The sequence below is a fragment of the Phyllopteryx taeniolatus genome, chromosome 22, assembly GCF_024500385.1.
Source record: "Phyllopteryx taeniolatus isolate TA_2022b chromosome 22, UOR_Ptae_1.2, whole genome shotgun sequence".
In the NCBI taxonomy this organism is placed as follows: domain Eukaryota; kingdom Metazoa; phylum Chordata; class Actinopteri; order Syngnathiformes; family Syngnathidae; genus Phyllopteryx; species Phyllopteryx taeniolatus.
This window is the reverse complement of record NC_084523.1, coordinates 5,944,838-5,963,550: the sequence shown is the minus strand read 5'-3', so window position 1 is coordinate 5,963,550 and position 18,713 is coordinate 5,944,838. Positions and strand designations below refer to the sequence as shown.

General features: G+C 42.2%; 2 protein-coding genes across 15 annotated transcripts in view; one reads left to right on the top strand and one right to left on the bottom strand.

The window, feature by feature from the left end:
* ccdc146 (coiled-coil domain containing 146) overlaps positions 1-18,713 on the bottom strand; it is a 49,366-nt gene that overhangs the window by 17,047 nt on the left and 13,606 nt on the right. For 6 of the 14 annotated variants that reach the window (XM_061762302.1, XM_061762297.1, XM_061762296.1 and 3 more), the window contains 3 exons: positions 11,523-11,632; positions 686-768; positions 97-312 (listed from right to left, as the gene is read on the bottom strand). In XM_061762302.1, coding sequence (XP_061618286.1) covers positions 97-312; positions 686-768; positions 11,523-11,630 — 407 coding nt within the window. In that variant the 5' untranslated portion in view covers positions 11,631-11,632. Of the gene's footprint in view, positions 1-96; positions 313-685; positions 769-11,522; positions 11,633-11,927; positions 13,541-13,596; positions 14,044-17,711; positions 18,062-18,713 lie in introns of those variants that run through there. The other 8 variants (XM_061762306.1, XM_061762304.1, XM_061762300.1 and 5 more) reach the window with 7 other exon arrangements.
* Positions 3,696-10,797, top strand: fgl2a (fibrinogen-like 2a). The gene is made up of 5 exons (XM_061762293.1): positions 3,696-4,449; positions 4,903-5,107; positions 8,141-8,360; positions 8,568-8,738; positions 8,813-10,797. Exons 1-5 carry the CDS (start codon positions 3,859-3,861, stop codon positions 9,126-9,128), a joined length of 1,503 nt encoding a protein of 500 aa, XP_061618277.1. The 5' UTR covers positions 3,696-3,858; the 3' UTR covers positions 9,129-10,797.

Genomic DNA, 18,713 nt, shown 5'->3' with positions numbered 1-18,713 from the left:
ATCAAAAAGTTGCTTTTCGCTGTCAAAGATTTGGACACTTGGGCTCTGCTCAGCTTGACTGCTGGTTGTGAATGCGTTTGAATGCGTGCGTCTCACCACTTGAGCTGGTGCTGTGTCATGTAGTCTCTATCCTCGGCTGCTCTCAGTTCGTTGAACGCCCGCAGGAGCTGCTGCCTTAGCTTGCCCGCCTCACTCGTGGGCTCCTCGGAGAAGCTCAGCTCTCCGCTTTTCTCCAAGTCGGCTTGCAGCCTCCTCAGCTCAGCACGGAGCCTCTTGGCCTCTTCCAAAAGCTGGTCCTCCGAATCCTGGGCACTGATGGAGGAAGGAGTGATGTACATTTGATGTCTTTTGCTAAGTACTGCTTTTAATATTTTATACCCGTCATGCAACAAAAGAAATATATTTGGGATCTTCAGGTATACTCAGTGATATTCTTTCTTCTCCAAAAAAAAAAAAAGCTAGTTTAATTTCTCCCAATTTTTCCACCTGAAATACAGCTTTATTTCTGAGTTCCACTACATTACTAAGGCTGAAATTGGATGCTTTAGTCACATTAGTTTTGGCACACAGGTCCACTGTCTCCACCCTTCTTCTCGACTTGTGCTTTGCAGTCTTTGGCTCCCGCATATCAACCAAAAATGTAAGGAGGTCGACTTTTGTTTCCACTAAAAACAAGGTAGCATACCTCTTCACTTCATCACTGAGTTGAATATAGATTGCTTTCAACTTGTCCACTTTGGTTTTACTGATTTTTCCCAGTGACAGCATCTGAAAGGCAGCAAAACGACACAGCGCCCATAAAATGGATGCATAAAAACACAAACAAATGTGTTGTAATTTATCGTGTTAATAGGGGTCTGAAATGGCCTGACGTGATAAAGCACAAATGCTTTAAAACAGTTGAAGAAACCTTTATTGACACAAATCAGAGCCTCACAGTGCACTGACCTCAGCGTTATAAAAAGGAACAATGGCTAATCTCGAAGGGGGACGTTTATAAAAAAAAAAAAAACAACAAAAACCATAGCAGCAATTCTCAAGATTAAAAAGCTAGCAGAATGAAAGATATATAGCTGTAGGAAGAACATGTTGATGATTTCCCCTTTTGGGCTGCTCTTTTGGCCTGATTATCAGTGTCTTCACTGAAAGAGTTGTTGTGGGTAAATTTCACCCCGTGGCGAGACACTTTAGTGTGTCACAATGATGGAAAAGGCGGACAGGTGCTCCGCTCTTATCAAAGGAGCCAGGCTGGTCGGGATGAGGGGATAATGGGGGGGATAACCTTGACTGTGTAATCTAAACACAGCAAACACACACACATAGATATAACATGACTTTTAAACACCAGGCATAGGTAATCATGTTGTTTACTATTCATTCCATTTTACAATATCTGGCTCATGTATAGCCTGCTTGCATGCCCCAAACACGTTCCTTTGAGCAATATGGGCTCATGAGATAATAGGGCTGTCGTTAATACGATTTATTCTGAGATTTTGCGGCGTTAGCAGTCAGAGAATGTCAGGTCAGGACAAGCAAAGCGATATTGCGTATTATGGCTTCCTTAAAAATGTGTCACAATCTTCCATCTTGAAATATTACGTGGGTCATCCAAGCCTGCATCTTCATTGTTAGTCATGAAATTGATCACAGGCTCAGGAATAAAACGTTATTATTGTGACGCTCATCCCACAGGAATGAAAACAACTAGGATTGATTTGGAAGCTACAGATGATTCACCAAATAAGATTGTGCTATGATTTTTACCGTCACAGATGACGCAGCAGCGAAACAGCAGACATCTTGGCTGCACGCTGAACATTTGATTTGAAACAGCTCAGAGCATTTTGAGGCAAGCCTCGCCCCTTCTGGTGATGAGACTTATCTGCAGCCGTTAAAGGGAATTTAAAGATTTTATGGGGTGAGTGCGTAAGGCGTAACATGTGGCCGGCCATCTTTGAAGTGAGACAATCGCTAAATTATATTTATGCGTGCAGACAGCAGGCGGCCTGGACCTCCACAAGCACGTACGAATAAGTGAACGGAGCATGCAGAGTAGCAGTTTCTAATATGTTAAATACCTGATTTAGCTTTGTGAAAGGGGGTAGATATTAGACAAACACTCAGTATGCTGCAGTACAGATGTATATAACTGTAAACTGCGACCACAATAATAAACAATGCGAGTGTGACAGCTGCAATCAGAACGGAACATGACTGTCTTTGTAAGGGCAGAATTTTCCGTATTGATTTCATTAGATTGTCCAGGTAAACCTAATGGACAGTCTGGTCAGTATATGTGGAAACACAGCGACATCAATGAAAAAAAACACAGATCATCACTGTGGAGAGAATCATCCTCTTTCCCATCATGTTCTGATATTGACTTTTTGATTTGGAATTGTGCCCGCAGGCAGACTAAATCACGACGAGAAGGTGAGGGCCCTTCAGTTGTAATATTTGCCGTCGACTTCTCCATCCGCGCTCGGTTCCACTTCTGTCCATGTGTAATGAATGTTATGAATCACAAAATCTTATTTTAGTACGCCAAAAAACAATAACTACGGCCCAGGAATTGATGCTGGGGGCAAGTTAATGAACCTGCAGCCATAAGAACAAGGATAGTATCAAGACAAAAATAATGTATGTGTAAAAAAACATCACACAATGACGAGAAAACTTCTGCCAAAGCACAACAGAATGTTTACAAACGGGATTGTAAGTTAGCAGGGACATAAATAAAGTGGTTGTTTCATTCTGTAGCTTTGGACAAACTACAAGAAAGCTTAATTAACTTCTGACGCAATGTAAGAATGTTTTTTTTCTCTGCTGGAAGTTACTCCAAGCACACAGAGAATCCTTAAGCAGCACAAATGAATAGAGAGCACCCACAAAAGTCTTAATGACATCCACGAGCGAGTCCGCGGGAGCCACTTAGGTTTGCTTTTTAATTTCCATATGGCAACTGCAACTGCAACTGCAGGCAACCACTGGTCCGGACTCTGCTACTGTATAAAACACCAGCGAAGATTAGTACAAATTTGTTTTCATGTGTTCCCTCACTCCCTTGTGATGGTGGGAAAACATAAAAAATGAATATAGGACATATTAGCAATAACACTCATTTGTAAGTCTCTAATGACTAGTGCGCCTAAATAAATTTGCAGAATCTCAAGCCAGCCAATCTGAGAGGTTTGGAAAAGATTGTTAGTACTAAAGACTCTCTTATGTCGCTGGATTTGGAGGGAAAATTGTGCCCTTGGAAGTGGAGACTGACTGGTGGGAAGAAAGATTGCTGCTTTCACTTGTGTTCAGTTCACAAAAAGGGTAAAGTCGGGGGGGGAAGCATCCACCTAAAGTCAGTCGAGTGGAGAGTTCCTGTACACTGAGTCATTTCGATCCTGAGGGAGACGGGCTAACTTCCGAGTGAGGCAGGTTGTCACCAAGCAATGGCCGCGGCCAAAGGGCATACATTTTCCTCACAAACACCCACCTCTAAAAAAAAACCCCAAAAAACAAACACAAACAAAAAACAATAAGATCTTGCAGCATCACTCAGCTTTTCAAAATACCACCGAAATGGCTGTGGCCATTACGTAATAGTGCCGCCCCTCCCATCCCCTCAAAGTCGGCACCCTCCCTTTCTCTCTCCTCCTCCCTCGCTCGCTCGCTCGTCCTCATATTTATGACACAGCATCGCAGGCAGCGCCAGTTCCCCTGCACTCTCTCATCCCTGCAGGTTGCGCTTACCCACACACATACATACGCAGACCTGACTCCACCGATCCTCACTGAATCGCCCCCACTTTTTATTCTATTCAGAGCACTTTTTAGTTATTTCTTTGCAACTCAACAAAAATGAGGACTCTTCTGGTTTGTGCCGCTCTCGTGCTCACAGCCACCTTGGCGCCAAACACCTGTCATGCAGCGGACTTCCCCGGTAGTTCACACCAGAAGTGGGATGCAAGAGGACCCTACACTTTGGGAGCAGACTCTGGTACCTCAGGCTCCTGCGCCATCAAACTGAGACCTTCCGGCCATTGCGGGGGCTCGGTGTCAGGGGCCGGAGCAGAGGAGGCCGACGAGTGCCCCTACCAGGTAACCCTGCCTCCGCTCACCATTCAGCTGCCCAAGCAGTTCAGGCTACTGGAAAAGACAATGAAAGAGCTGCAGAGCCTGAAGGAGGTGGTAAACAAGCTGAAGAGCGGCTGCCATGAGTGCAGCAACATGCGTGGGAGTGGAGTCTACGGGCACCAGCAGGCAGACCAGGGACAGACAGGAGATGTGGCAGGACTGGACCTGACAAGACAGGATGTGCAAAGTGGGTCCAGCCAAGAAGAAATGGACAACGTGATGGTGTCTGGCGCTACTGTGGAAGGCACTGGATTGGGACACGGACATCATTTTGGGAAAATCACACCTGGTCCGAGCAGTATGCAGGAGATGCAGGTATGAGGCTGATTTTGGTTGGAACAAGCAATCTTTGTTTAAAAAGGGAGAATTATGAATGTTATCATTTCTCGTGACATGGTTCAATTATTGTTGGGGGTATTCTATCATCAAATCTAATTACAAATGTGCTTCCCTTAAAAAAAAAAAATTCTACATAAATATATATAAATAGTCCAATGGAATGAAGTTCCCACAGGGCACCACAGCACGGGGGAAAATTCCTTGTTCTGTAAACAGTGTTGGGAATATACATTAGCCGCCATCCAAAAGAGGGTACATTTTTGTTTCGCCTGGTAAGCTTGTTGACTCGCACATCCACTTTGGCAGCCATCCAACCATCACGCAGACTCCCTCTAGTCTCAAACTTCCATCTGGCTGGCCAAGCACATAGGCTGAGTGACTTGGTTAAGCCACCGGGTTTTGAATCACAAAATCAATGTTCTTTTCCAGGTGAAGCTGAACAGGATGTCAGTGAGCCTGCGCAATGCCAGGAACCAAATCTCCACACTGCAGGGTCGCATGGAGGGCCTCAACCTGCTCAACATGGACAACGTGCAGTCCATGGTGGACAGACGTGTGGAGAACATCACTGGCGTGGTCAACAAGCTGAGCTCCACCTGCACCACACAATGTGCAGTACAGAATACGCCACAGTGTAAGTATTCCTCCACCATAGTCTCAACTGCAGTGTGATAGTACCAATCCTCAAAGCATTCACCTTCAAAATTGGTTCAATAGTTCAATGGTTCTCCTGGGGGTGAATTCCTGGCAATTTACCTTCTTCAGTAATGCCCAAATCGCTCATTTTAATCTCTAATTCCAACATGTTCAGTGAGCGAGCTTCTGTGGACATCGGTGAATAGTTTCAGGTTGTGGTCATTATTGCACTTGAGGGAAGAAATATGTACAATTGACCTCTTACATAAGACTGTGGCGTTGAAGTGGCCTGACATTCCAACACTTCTCTTATGCACTCCAAAAATGGGGAGAGGGAGAAACAAGGGCAATAAACATAAAAGAAAAAGCAAACGTGCTATGAAAAATAGCAGAAAGCACTTTCAGTTTAAAGGCGGACTTTGTTGCATGGGGGAAAAAGAATGTGATGCTATATTGGGTTTTTTTTGGAGAGAGGGGGGGAGGATATGTGAGCTTATTTCTAAGTAGATTAGTCGAGCGAGTGGTGTGAAGGGAATCCCAGCATTCAACTTGCCTTTTTCTCCTTCAAAACTCCACTTCAATGCTGTTCTCAAATGTTTATCCCGAATGCATGTGTCCTTCATCATTCATTCAATTTCTTGTCTGGAAGATGCTCCTTTTTCTTCCTGGCTTAACTTTCTTTTCCTTACTTGCCACCTAATCCCTCTTTCCTGTCTGACTCACCCCTTTTGGAGGTCATGCTCTTGAATGCTCAGTCCTGCATGAAACAACTAATTCTCATTATCTCTTGCCAACAACACAAGGAGCAATGTAGGCGGCTTTCCTGACATTAGTCACGGGTGGTTGATGGGGGTCAGTAACGCTGGTCTTTGCACATCAGTCGGCAATGTTCAGCTCAAGAATTGGCTAATGGTTCTGACACAAGTCGTGCCTGGAGTGTCTGAAGTGAATCCAAATGAAAACAAAAAGAAACAGCTGTTGCCTTCGAGATTGGTGACAATCTGATGATGGAATCTTTCGGCTCTTCAAAGGTTTTTCATGTCACACCATTCCATCCTCGTATGAGCACTTGTTTTTCCGATTAATTCCAGATGTTAAATTAACACCGACATTACTCCCGGAGATAAGAATTGTTGAGAAGACTTTCATGTTTTCACATTTTTCATAAAGGCAAAGTGCTTAAAGGAGAACTCTGCAGGGCTGCCGTTACTTCAGAGTCAGCTACCAGCTGCCACACTGCAGTGAGAAATGTTTGAATGTGCTATTTAAAATGTGAAGAAGCAGTAAAGCACAGAGGAGAATTGCACCAACAAATTTTAAATGGATCACGTGCGCAAGGACTTAGCAAGCAAGCACATTGCCGCAGCTCTTCAAATGGGCTTTGAAAAGTCATCTCAGAGCATCAGTCATGGAGTGCGTAGCAAAAGCAAAGTTGTCATTTTAACATACACGGCTCACAGTGTATTTATCCCAACTTATTTTGCAAGTGTACATCCCTGCCGTCAGCACTAATCTTCCCTTTCACTCCTGCAGGGATGAATATGGGCCTTGAGGAGAACTGACAGGAATTAATGTTCATGTTCAGCAACATTAACTCACTCAAACAATGAGAACTGGCCCGACTTTTCTCCACAGTACAGATATCCTTGTGAATGGAACGCACAACCTCATCCAGCAAGGCATTTGTGTTTCGCTTCTGTAAAAAAGTAGTGTTTCATTTGAAAGGCAGGACTACTAGACTATCTGCTCGGAAAAAACATTTGTATTCCTGACAGGAGGGTGAGGACTGGCTGTCATGTTGCATTTTGTTGCCAGTCACTTATCTTGCCACAGTCAAACAGGACACGCCGATAATTCATGCTCTAACTGTCAGTCACGTGACGCGCCAAGTGAGCCGGAAACCCATTAAGGAATCCAAACGGTGCACCAGGAATCGTGTAAAACAAAAAGGCTGGCAAGAGGGTCATTCACTGAACAGCAACCTTAATAGGACAGCCAGTCATGATGGCTCTTATTACATTTCGTAAGTCACATGGCATGAGTGAGTCAATCTTAAAAATCCAGTATTAGATTCACAAATATCCTCTTAGCTTTCCATATGCAGCCACAGTGCACCCAAGAAGCCTGCAAAGATTTACAGGCACATTGCTCAACATGTATTCCTCACTGAGGCATGAAAAGAGTCTGCTTAGAGTAATGGTACCAGGAACTACCATGAGTGTGAATATTTTTCACTGATTCGCAGACCTGTACCAGATGCCTCCTGAAATTTCTCAACGTCTGTGCTCCACCTCCCTAATCTACAGATCCTACAAGCCAGCACAACAAAATTGTATCAAAAAGAGTCCACATGGAGTCTGCTCCAGTGTCAGCATGACATAGGTTCCATGGGAAGAGCCACTTTAATCCAGTTTTACACTTTCCCACATTTTTGACAAGTTTGTTCCCCCATTCCCAAGAGTCTGAGGAGTCTTGTAGCCCTGCATGCAGCGCAACCACAGGGGAACAAGTGCTCAAGAAAAAAATGGGCAGGTTCAAAAGAAAAAAAAAAAAGATTTGGAGGGATGGAGGTCAGAAAGTTCTTAACCGTAGTCTTACAGTCGTCTTTGTCCTTTTGTCCATTACATTCTTTCATGTTGGAGTTCTGAATTCCAGACAGGGCGATCATGTTGAGATGCTACGCGGTAAGGACAGTGCTGAACGTTCGTATGCAAAACAGCAGACTTCCCCGGTTATGTGGGCTTCACAAGGGGACACCTTTTATTAAGTCATGGGGAAAAGTTGGCAAACCGTTTTGCGTTCCAATACAGTGCCCCAGGATTTAATTCAGCACTGAAAACTTTCATTATGATTAAAAATTGAATTACTTTCTTCAGCCTCGGAGGCCATTTCTATTACGGTACTCTTGGCAGGACTGGGGGTGAAGAAAAAAAAACCCATTGAGAGCAAAGCAAAAATAAGATTGAATATCATCCAGTCACATTCCCATCACAAATAACCTCGCTTCAATTCACTTTCTGTCGCCCCGCAGTCATTTTAGCCCCTCGGGACTGCTCAGACTACAATGTGCTGGAGACGAGGAAGAATGGAGTGTATCGCATAACCCCCGACCCCCGCAACGGGACGTTCGAGGTCTATTGTGACATGGAGTCCTTTGGTGGCGGCTGGACGGTTATACAGCAGCGACTTGATGGGTCTGTCAGCTTCAACCGCACCTGGACTGAATACAAGAAAGGCTTCGGCAACCTCAGGTAAAAGATTCTGGAAGAATTATGTGCTATCTTGTCCTTCGTTTACTGTCACCCTACTCTACCCTTACAACCTGTCCCCCGTGGTCGTAAAGTAAATTCAGTATGACTAACAGTGCCCTCTTGTGAACAACTATATCGGTCCCTACATAATTTATCTCTATCTCTTTCGGCCTTTATCTATTGCTCCCATTTCCCTGCCGGCCGTAGAGGTGAGTTCTGGTTGGGCAACGACCACATCCATCTGCTGACAAAGGCCAAAGACATGACGATGCGTATTGAGCTGGAGGACTTTGAGGGTGTGCGGGAGTATGCCAAGTATGACCAGTTCTATGTGGCCAATGACTACCTACGATACAGGCTGTCCATCAGCGGATACAGGTGGAGTATCTGTTTCTGTCACAACACGCAAACAATAAAGGTGCGAACTTCTAACGATCATTGTGTCGTTACAGTGGGACGGCCGGGAACGCAATCAGCTTCAACAAGCACTTCAACCACGACCAAAAGTTCTTCTCCACCCCAGACCGCGACAATGACATGTACCCCTCGGGTAACTGCGGAGCCTACTACAGCTCCGGCTGGTGGTTTGATGCCTGCATGTCGGCCAACCTCAACGGCAAGTACTACCACAAAAGGTACAAGGGGGTCAGGAACGGGATCTTCTGGGGAACGTGGCATAACATGTCGACAGAGTACTACCCGACCAACTACAGGCAGGCGTTCAAGACGGTCAAGATGATGATACGGCCCAAGAATTACACTCCGTAAGAGGACTGGCGAATGAATATGGAAAAATGGACAGTCAGAAGTAGTACCGGAAACAGACTGTAGACTCACATGCACATACTTACACATATCACCAAATGTTACACATTCGCAAGCCTGTTGGGCACTTTGGAAGCAGTCCAAATTAGGGATGTACCGATATATCGATATGTCCGGACTCGTACTTGCAAAAATGTTTCGATACTACGACACCGATACCACTTAACCACTGTAGTCGGGCCTGGACCGAGTTCCTCGAGCACTTGCTCATCTCCGACCAAGCGAGCAGTGTTCTTGTCACGAAGCGCGGAGGCGCCTGGTTGATCCTGCCAGTAGCATATCTAAGATTAAGCCATTCAAGTCAAAGGACACAAGGACCTGTACAGTCAAACTGTGAATGGCTCATTAAATCAATAGGTCAACCTACTACATAACACTTGTAATAAAAATAACCTGCCCCTTACATTTTTTAAAACAGAGTCAAGACAAAAGAGAAGTGATCCTGTTATCATGTATCACTTCAGTTTTCCTGCCAGTTTTATTTTAGAACCTAAATGCCTTGTGTTACAGGCTACATTTACGAGAAATGTGTGCCAAGATTTAGAAAAGCACACAGGTGTGTGTTAAAACATCACTAATGACAAGTTGTTACTCTGCAAAGTGCTATTTGAGTGGAAATTTATGCCATGTTCAAGAAAAGTTTGTGTTTGATTAAAATAAAATACTTTTTGATCACAATTGCAAGACGTAATTGCATTATCGAATATCAGTACTCAAATGTAAGTACAGTACTTGACCTGTATTGTGTGGGGGGAAAAAAAGTGTTATCGGTGCATCCCTGGTCTAAACAAAAACAAAAATCAACCGTGCTGTCAGTTCTCCACTGCGGCATATATAACCTTCTAAATTTTGAATTAAAATGACAATAAAGAACAATGGACTGTGAACAAGAACTGACAAATAGAAATATCACACGAGCTGTGTAAAAGCTAGCCTCCTGCAGGGGCCATCATATTAAAAGATATGTTACTATGGATGATTTTTTTTCCACTGAGGTTCTCTGTCAATAATCCACTTGCTGTCCTGCTGCATCTTTCTATTAAACCAGCTTAGACTCAGCTCATTGCACAGAAATAGTTAAACTTATGAGCTATCATTTTGCCCACTCTAAACGCTTGCATAATTAACAACAGCCATTCAAGTGAGGCATACAAAAGCTGCAGAGTCCATTTTTTGAGTGGGTCGAACTGGTGACTGGCAGCAGTACACAAGTAATAGCCTATTGTTGTTTTTTTTTTAAATTAAACTGAGATATTCTGCACATGTTCCATAATTCTATGATGCATATTTGCGTTTTATTCATGACTCTTTGCATTGTACTAGACAGCATATGAACAGCAGGAAGAAACATAACCACATTGTTTTTCAAACCATAGCCACTGGAGTAAGAAACGACTGCAGAAAAAAAGATAGCTATAAAAAAATAAATCAATAAAATAAAAAGTCTCACCACTTGTATAATACTGCCACCTAATTCCAGATCACTGTATTGCATCACTTTATTCCTTCTAACACACTGTGAATGAGCAGAATGCAGGAAAGATTATTTTTTTCTATATTGAGGATGTGTACAGTATTTATTTTTATTTTGTGAAGTTTGATAGACTTTATATGTCCGGGAGTTATACAAAAACAAGGTATAATAATAATGATGATGATGATGATGATGTTAATATTTGAGCAATGAAGAAGACGTTGTGGCCATTCGTAGTATAATGAGGAGTGTGTGGAGCTTTGAGTATGTGTACAATATCTTTTCTATCATTCATAGTCATTGTCATCCCAAAGGATATGCACTTTTTATATTTAAAAATACCAATAAAGTTCCATTTAAATGGCATCAAATGTGTGTTGTCACTTTTTTAAAAGCCATATCTTTACTGATGGCACTGAAGCACGTTTGAATAAAAGGGTTATTTGTGACATGGAAAACAAAGTGTAGATCCATATCATCCTCAAGCATGCGACAGAACGTGACTTTTGTGGGCATTTTCTAGAAAAGATTCAAGAAGAAAATCCACGCAAGGTGAGCAGATCCAAACCTCGAACCTCAGAACTGTGAGGCAGACGTGCTAACCACTCTCGAACCGTGCCATCCAATTCAATTCATGCTTGTTAAAACAGTATTTTAAGCCCGTGATCTTCATTTTAAGATTATTTACTTAAAACTATGGTTCAAAATCATGACCATATAGCTGCATTATATCACATAAGCTTTCATTAACATAAATGCTGTTTTATCCGGACTGATTCAGAAATGAAACACAAGCTAATGACTAAGATTTTGTCTTTTTTTTTCTTTTTTGCATCATGCACACAATAGTATACGAGTCTTGCCTCATCCAGGCGCTGAAAAGTAGACCAAGCAGTGACCTCTGAAAATGAAGCATCAGGTCGTATGGCCACAAGAGGGGCGTCCTTCTCCTTCTCAATCTCAGTCTCCATCTCTGAGAACTCACACAAATAGGCATTACATGAGTGTAATGTGCAAAAAAAAAAAAAAACAGTACCAATGTTGAAATGCTGACATATCTAAACACTGAAAGTCTCTCTCTTGCAGCATTATGTCACCATAATTGAGAATAAAACGTGAAACTAATATGTCAACACAAAAGTACTGAATATGGTTATCTCAAATGCAACATTGTTGATAGTTTCCTATGTTATGTTAGCTTAAGTCGGCTAAGGCTAAACTAGCAGCGTCGTTGTCAGTGTCCTAAACAACGTGTTAAGTTGACCTACCTTGTGAACAGCTGTACGTAAGCACACGAAACAAAGTAAAGGCACAAAAAAAAACACTGTTGACAAACAATTGGAAATGTTCGTAAAACCGAACACAAATCACAGTTTTCACTCCAACCGTGTTTTGTGTGCGACACCTTGGTTGTCATAGCAACGACGCCGTACGTCCTTAACAACGCCTGCTGCAAAGAAGCCATTTAAAATTAAATAAAAAACGAGTTTCCAAACGATTGCTTGATCTATTAACCCCCTCAGTTAAATATATACAGAACAAACATTAAATAAATACATTTGCTGCCTGAAACCAAAATGTCCAGCAGGGGCCAGAATATAGTCATTTACTGCAATTTAGTATAGCTTGCGTTCAACTCACTGGGCGTTTTAAAGTGACTCTTTTGTGTCATTTATGAGTCCAAAAAACATATTTTATTATGTTATGTTATTATATTTTTCCATGTATTAGATATGGACAACACGGTCTGCCTCACAGTTCTGAGGTTCTGGGTTTGAATCTCGGCACAGGCCTTCCTGTGTGGAATTTTTAAGGGAATTGCAAATTTTAGACAAATGTGTTAATCATTGTGTCAATTGTACCGCTCTTTATTAATTTCCAAGACCCTTGGGTTGATTGTCTTTTGCAGAGATTGCAAATTAATCTTGAACCAACAATACTTACAGTACAATTCAGACTCTGGGTTTCATCCTGAGCGTTTCTATGAATTGTCAATTCCCATGTTTGGTTACATGAACTCGTCTTGTGATTGTAAACATATGTGGGAATGATCAAAGCTTCCCCATCATGCGAGTGCAGACAAATGTATACCTCCACTTCCTCACTATACTATTTATCATCCTTCACATGCTACAAAATCTGTACGTGCCAAAAAGACACCAGATCTTTCCAACGCAGTTTATCACTGTAGTTCCATAATGCAGAACAGATGAAAATGATGCAAGAGGAGCTGTTAAGCATGACTGAAGAGTGGGATTACTGAATATGTTCAGTAGTAATGTTGGCAGCTTTTATTTTCCCTCTTTTCCCCGTATAGGGATTTTGCATGGCTTCTTCCTAACACAGCTGCACTAATGACACAGTATACAGTATAGCTCCACAATGTTTGAATTGGAGGCGAAATGTGCCGAGTCAGCGGTTTCCTCACCGCCGACTACCTTCTAAAAATGTGAAAAAAATCCATCGATGTGACAGTGGCATAAATACTGATGATGTACTGTATGTGCCTCTGACTAGCTCGACTGGTGTAGACTGTTTTATGGTACACCTTGACACAGGGGGATCAATCTGCAAACAAAAATGATTTTATGAGCACATGCAGGCCAGAGTCACAACAATTACAACTGAGATCCACTTTTTTTTTTAGCACTATTTCGAGCATCCAAATTAAATCGAACACACGCACAAGTGTTGTTGTTTTTTCCATACTTCACATACCGTTACGCTTTCTCTTGTCAACGAGTTTGTCCTTGAGGCAAAGTGTCTGCAGACACTTCATAAACAGATGTTTAAAGTGCCTTAAAAAGCCCGACATCAGCTTTTACAGAATCATTTGCAGACTTTTAAAATTGCCATGTCCTCGACACATCCGACTTCATTTACAAGGAACAGTAAAGGCTGAAGAGGGGTTTAAATGAACAATACATGCGTCATTACCTTGTAGAGATTTTGATACAGCTCTTGTATTGGATGTTGTCATCTTACCAACAAATTGCAATGTGATTTTTAATTCTTAACCAAACAGGCTAACTCAAATGTGTTTAACCTTACTATTTTCACTCGTTATTCTCTAAAAAAAACATCCATCAATCTTGAGGCGGCTCAATGCCGCACAGCTCCCGCGGAGTTGGGGAAGAGGCGGAGTTTTACAACATTTCTCAGAAGGTGCGCGCATTCAAGAGTTAGTTCATAGATTTTTTTTTTCTCAAGCTATTTCAGAACTTCAATTGGTTAATAATGCGTAAAAAGAACAAACGACCTGGGTGCAGACCAACAGCATCGATTTGTGAAAAAATATGAAATTGACCATATTTGGACAGTACAAGGTTTCCGCCCGAATGTGACGATATATAGATAATGTATGTGAAGTGTGTTTCTTGGAATGATCAATGTGTAAAGCGCCTTTAGACAACTTCTGTTGTGAATTGGCCCTCTATAAATTAAGTAAAATTGACTTGACTTTGTGTTTTTAATGTCACCGTGGCGACCAAATCTCAACGCTTCCTTGACCTATTTTGCTGTTAACTCATGAAAAAAAACTGGACATTGGACAAAGGTGTTGGCCAACAGCTGTCATTGTTTCATTAGCTTAGTCAGATTTAAAACTGTAAAAACGCAACAAAATTAAATCCTGTCAGACTGTGTTTTTTGGTCTTCCTGCAGTGGCAACACCTGGAAACAAAACAGGCTTAGTGTACATTCTATGCTCGCTGGAAGACTACACACTCAGCATCAGTTAATGACCCTCGTCGTAAATGCCCCCCTTCAGTAACAGCTTACTGGAACAAGCTGACTCACTTTCTTTGTTAGACAGATCCTGAACTTGTAAACCTCCTTTCCTGAAGCTCTTTGCTGGAGAAGCGGTTAAGTAAATACCTGACACAAAGCAACACATTTAAAAGATTTAAAAACATGCATTTATGCTCCGGCTGAAGGTTCAAATAAGTGGGCTAGTGCCAGACTGCATGGCAAGTTAATTGATTCCAGATATGTGACCTTTTGGGAGGTATCCATCTGAGGACACCTAACAACTGTCAAGGGAGAGTACCGCCACTTACTTGTTTGCAATGAAGGTACAATGAAGAGTGTCGCGACTGTATTTGAAGCTTTTATTTTGTGTAATTTAAAGCTACATTTGGAATCAAAGAAAGAAAACACATTACATTTGTTAGCAAAACAGAAAAATGATGAATTACCGCTTATCCTTAGTCGGGTCTTCTTACCAAAAATACTCAAAGTAAAAAGTATGTTGCATGTAGTTTTTTTCCAAAAAGTAAAATAAGAGAGTACATGTAGCTCCTTAGTCATTACTACCCACCTCTGATAAACATGGATGAAAGCTCATTTATTACATATTTGGGGATTTTCAACTGAAGGCCTTGATGCCCGTTGACACACAAAAGGCAAAAAAGCAACAAATGTAATCTCCATAAATAATGTGCACACATTGTGTAGCATGTGCAGCAGCGCCATGCACCACAAAAGGTCAAGCTCAAGGGATATAAAAGCAATACAATAAGACTGGCAGATGTACAATGAGTAAAGCCACTGAATTGAGAGAAAGAAAATACCTGAATGGGAACTTTGACATTCAGGCAGAAAAAAATAGTCTAACTAGTGAGCTGGATGGAAATAATTAACCTCATCTGTGCACCAGACCCCTAGGGCAGCTGTTCATTTACATACATCTTTGCCTGGTGTGTATATGTATGTTTGTGATGAAGTGCTCCAGTGCTCCCCTTTCATCCAGCCACCACCATCCACGGACGACCACATCCTTGTAAACTCCACCCTTTCCTTGGTTAAGATGGTTAAAAACAACAGTAATAGCCACACACTTGACGTTGTTTTGTTTGTTTTTCGTCTGTTGCTACAATTTGTTGTTTTTTTCCGACTTCATCACCCTGAACGAAAACACAACAACCATCTGGTTTAATATTTAAGCTATTGTTTAAGAGAGGCTGAATGTAAATCATTATTTCTGCTTGTGAGTCCAGTCAGCAACAACTGAATCAATACCAGAATTTCTTTTTAAAGTTCTCATCGTTCTTCTAAGGACGAAATGTGCAAAGCACCACCCCTAAACACTCCTTGCCAGGATTTGCACAACAGTAAACATTTTTTTTAACACATTTAAATCAACTTTCACAGCTTTTCTTTTCCAAATACAAAGTGTCCCCAAGACTGCTGTTTCATTTTCTATTTCACTCAGTGTTCAGACCACAAAGAGACAGACATGTAATTTTCCGTGAGGGCAATGGCATCTTGAAGAACACAGTTTTCCATTTCCTTCCATGATATTCACATTTTTCATTTCTTTTTTTCCCCCAACTTGTCTGTGGTCAGAAAAATGATGGAAATCTTTCTGAGGAGTATATGGAAGATTTTCGGTTTGGTACTTGGAGAGGCCTTCGCATCCACAAGCATAATGACAGAGAAAGTGAGCACAGAATGAAAGGGATGGAGGATAACCATGTCTTTAATCTCAAATTAAGGTCCAAAAATGAACCATAATTGGCAGAAAAAAAGCTTTTTGTGTACAAGTCACCACGTCTTGCCACTGTCAAACGTTGTGAAGATGACCAAAATAACTACCGTACGCTAAGAAACGAAGAAACGGTACGACAAGGGTAGCGTTAGAAGCTGTCTTGTAGTGACTTATACAAAATGCTTGATGACATCCATTGTTGATGTTTGTATACATCTCCCTCAAATTCAATGACGGTTGTGCAAACTGCGTCGCATTGTTATAACGTCTCACTATTTATCGGCATTCCGCCAACACAGTCCTTGACGGAAATGCTCACCAGATCCGTATTTACTGGTACAACGGCTACAATACTGAACCGAAATGTATCGCTTGATGCAAACGTGGCTACACATGCCCTAAACCACAGAACTTCACTTTTTTTATGGCAGTCTAATGAGCTCTTTCCCTGTACAGGCTGTAGAAGTAATGGCAGTACTGTACAACATGGACACAACCACAAATAGAAGCAGCAGGAGCTTGGGAGTTGAAAAAACAGACAGCTAATGAACACGGCGACATGTCCAGACACATGTTTTTAATGACCAAGGAGCGAGGATGAGTGCTTGTTGAGTGACGATATGTAGCTCAGGGGGGTCTTATCTTGGATGACCTATGAACTCCCACCCCATAGTCAGCGGTCTTAGGTAATGATGTGTCTTTAAATCACGTCTGCAAAAAAATACACATGCCGTAATCCAGTTATCGAAAACATCAGAGGCTTCATGTGGAGATAAATGGGTGGGTGATGACTTAGTGGAGTAGAGAGACCCGATACAACACCTTCACATGCAAGACAATCAATCATCTTGTCAAGCTAGCCCAACTCTGACTCAGTCAAGTAAATGAAAATAGCACTTAACGCTTTGACAAGAGCAAATGATTTGCAGACGGCTCCAGCAGGTCCTCAAATAATCTTGATCAGTGTGCATTGTAGCACACCAGCAGATAAACACAGTGGGCGGCGTAGTTGGCACTCCACCGGAGCACTGTGACACACCGCAGCCCCTTATAGTTGCTCGGTTTTAAGGCGCCGTCGTCTTTTTAAACTGCACCCACAGTGGGAAAGTTAGAGAAATTACAGAAGTAGGAGGTTAAAGTTCTAATTGATGTTAAGAGCCAGCAGAGCAGATATGTTTGGGGTTTTTATAGAGCAAATGTAGAAGCCAAACAGTCAGAGGTAAAAGTTAATGTGTGAGTTTCTATGGGGATACAACATAAACTAAAGGTGGACTTAACAGTATTTCATTATTGAACAAAATACCGTTTTCTTTGGGTAACACCAAAGCAACACACCACATTTCATCCAAATCCATTGACGTCTGTTCTGGTGTTTGTCAAGTCTGTGCAATGTCTACCACACGGTTCAACTATAACGTAGAACTGATAATGCGCAATGCCCTGGGGGACTCCACCGATATGTACATCACACACACATCACTGCTCTGGCATATGAAAATGACATTGTTCTCCTGACAAACGACCATTCTGGCATCCAGTCAGTACTCAACAGGGTACATCATACCAGCAAGACTAAGGTCATGTCCATCCTAGTAGCCAGCCAAACAACCTGCAATCCTACTTCGTGGCGTGATGCTGGAAGTCCTCGACTCGTCGTTCCTTGAGATTGGACAAGGCACCAGAGATCGATGATCGGATCAACCTCGCCTGATTACAGGCCTGCCTGTGGTCCCGCCGTGAGATCTTCTGCAGGAGAAAGGGAATGATCTGCACGATCCTGTTGTGGGCGCAAGACGTGGCGTAGTGAGAAAAGATGACCACAACAATGCCTATGCCGGTTGCACTCCTCAATTGGTTCAAGAGAATTTATCACCAATCAGTTGCACACATTTCTTGCTAATGTCATTTATCGAAAGTGATCCAATTAAAATCTTCAATCCCAGCAAGCCAATAAGCTTTGTTTTTTTTTCCCACAGCGCCACTTTCTCAATGTCGCTATGCAAAAACAACAAATGGTGGCTGGAGAGAAACCACAGAAATTCAAGATTCTTTCGTAACTTCAATGAAAGGCAGATAAAGATGCAAATAATTACTCCTTCCAGCTGGGAGTATTTTTGTGTTGCGTCTATTTGCGCTACCCAACAACATAGGCTGAAAATTCCAAATCAACGTGTCTTTCCCCCACAACAATGGGATTCTGTGAACTAGTTACCACCGAGAAGGAATCTCATCATCAGTCTTGAGCATGCAGGAATACGATCTGATATTCTCATGACTTGCGCCTGGTATTCCTCAATTGATCGTAAGGTCCACCATAGTCTGACAGAAGATCCCGCAGGAAGAAGGGGGCAAAATTATGAGTTCATAATGACTTGATCCTGTCAGTGTTTGAAAATTAAACCATTTTAAGGACTAAAAGGTATTTTTGCCAGGGGGTAAGGTTATAAAGGTTGAAGACAACCACCCAAAACCCTGTTTCCCGACACTGTTGTGTTGGCTTGGGAGAGGGAACTATCCGGTTCTGGTGACCCCACACCGCCCTCCCCACAGGGAGCTATGTGGCCTC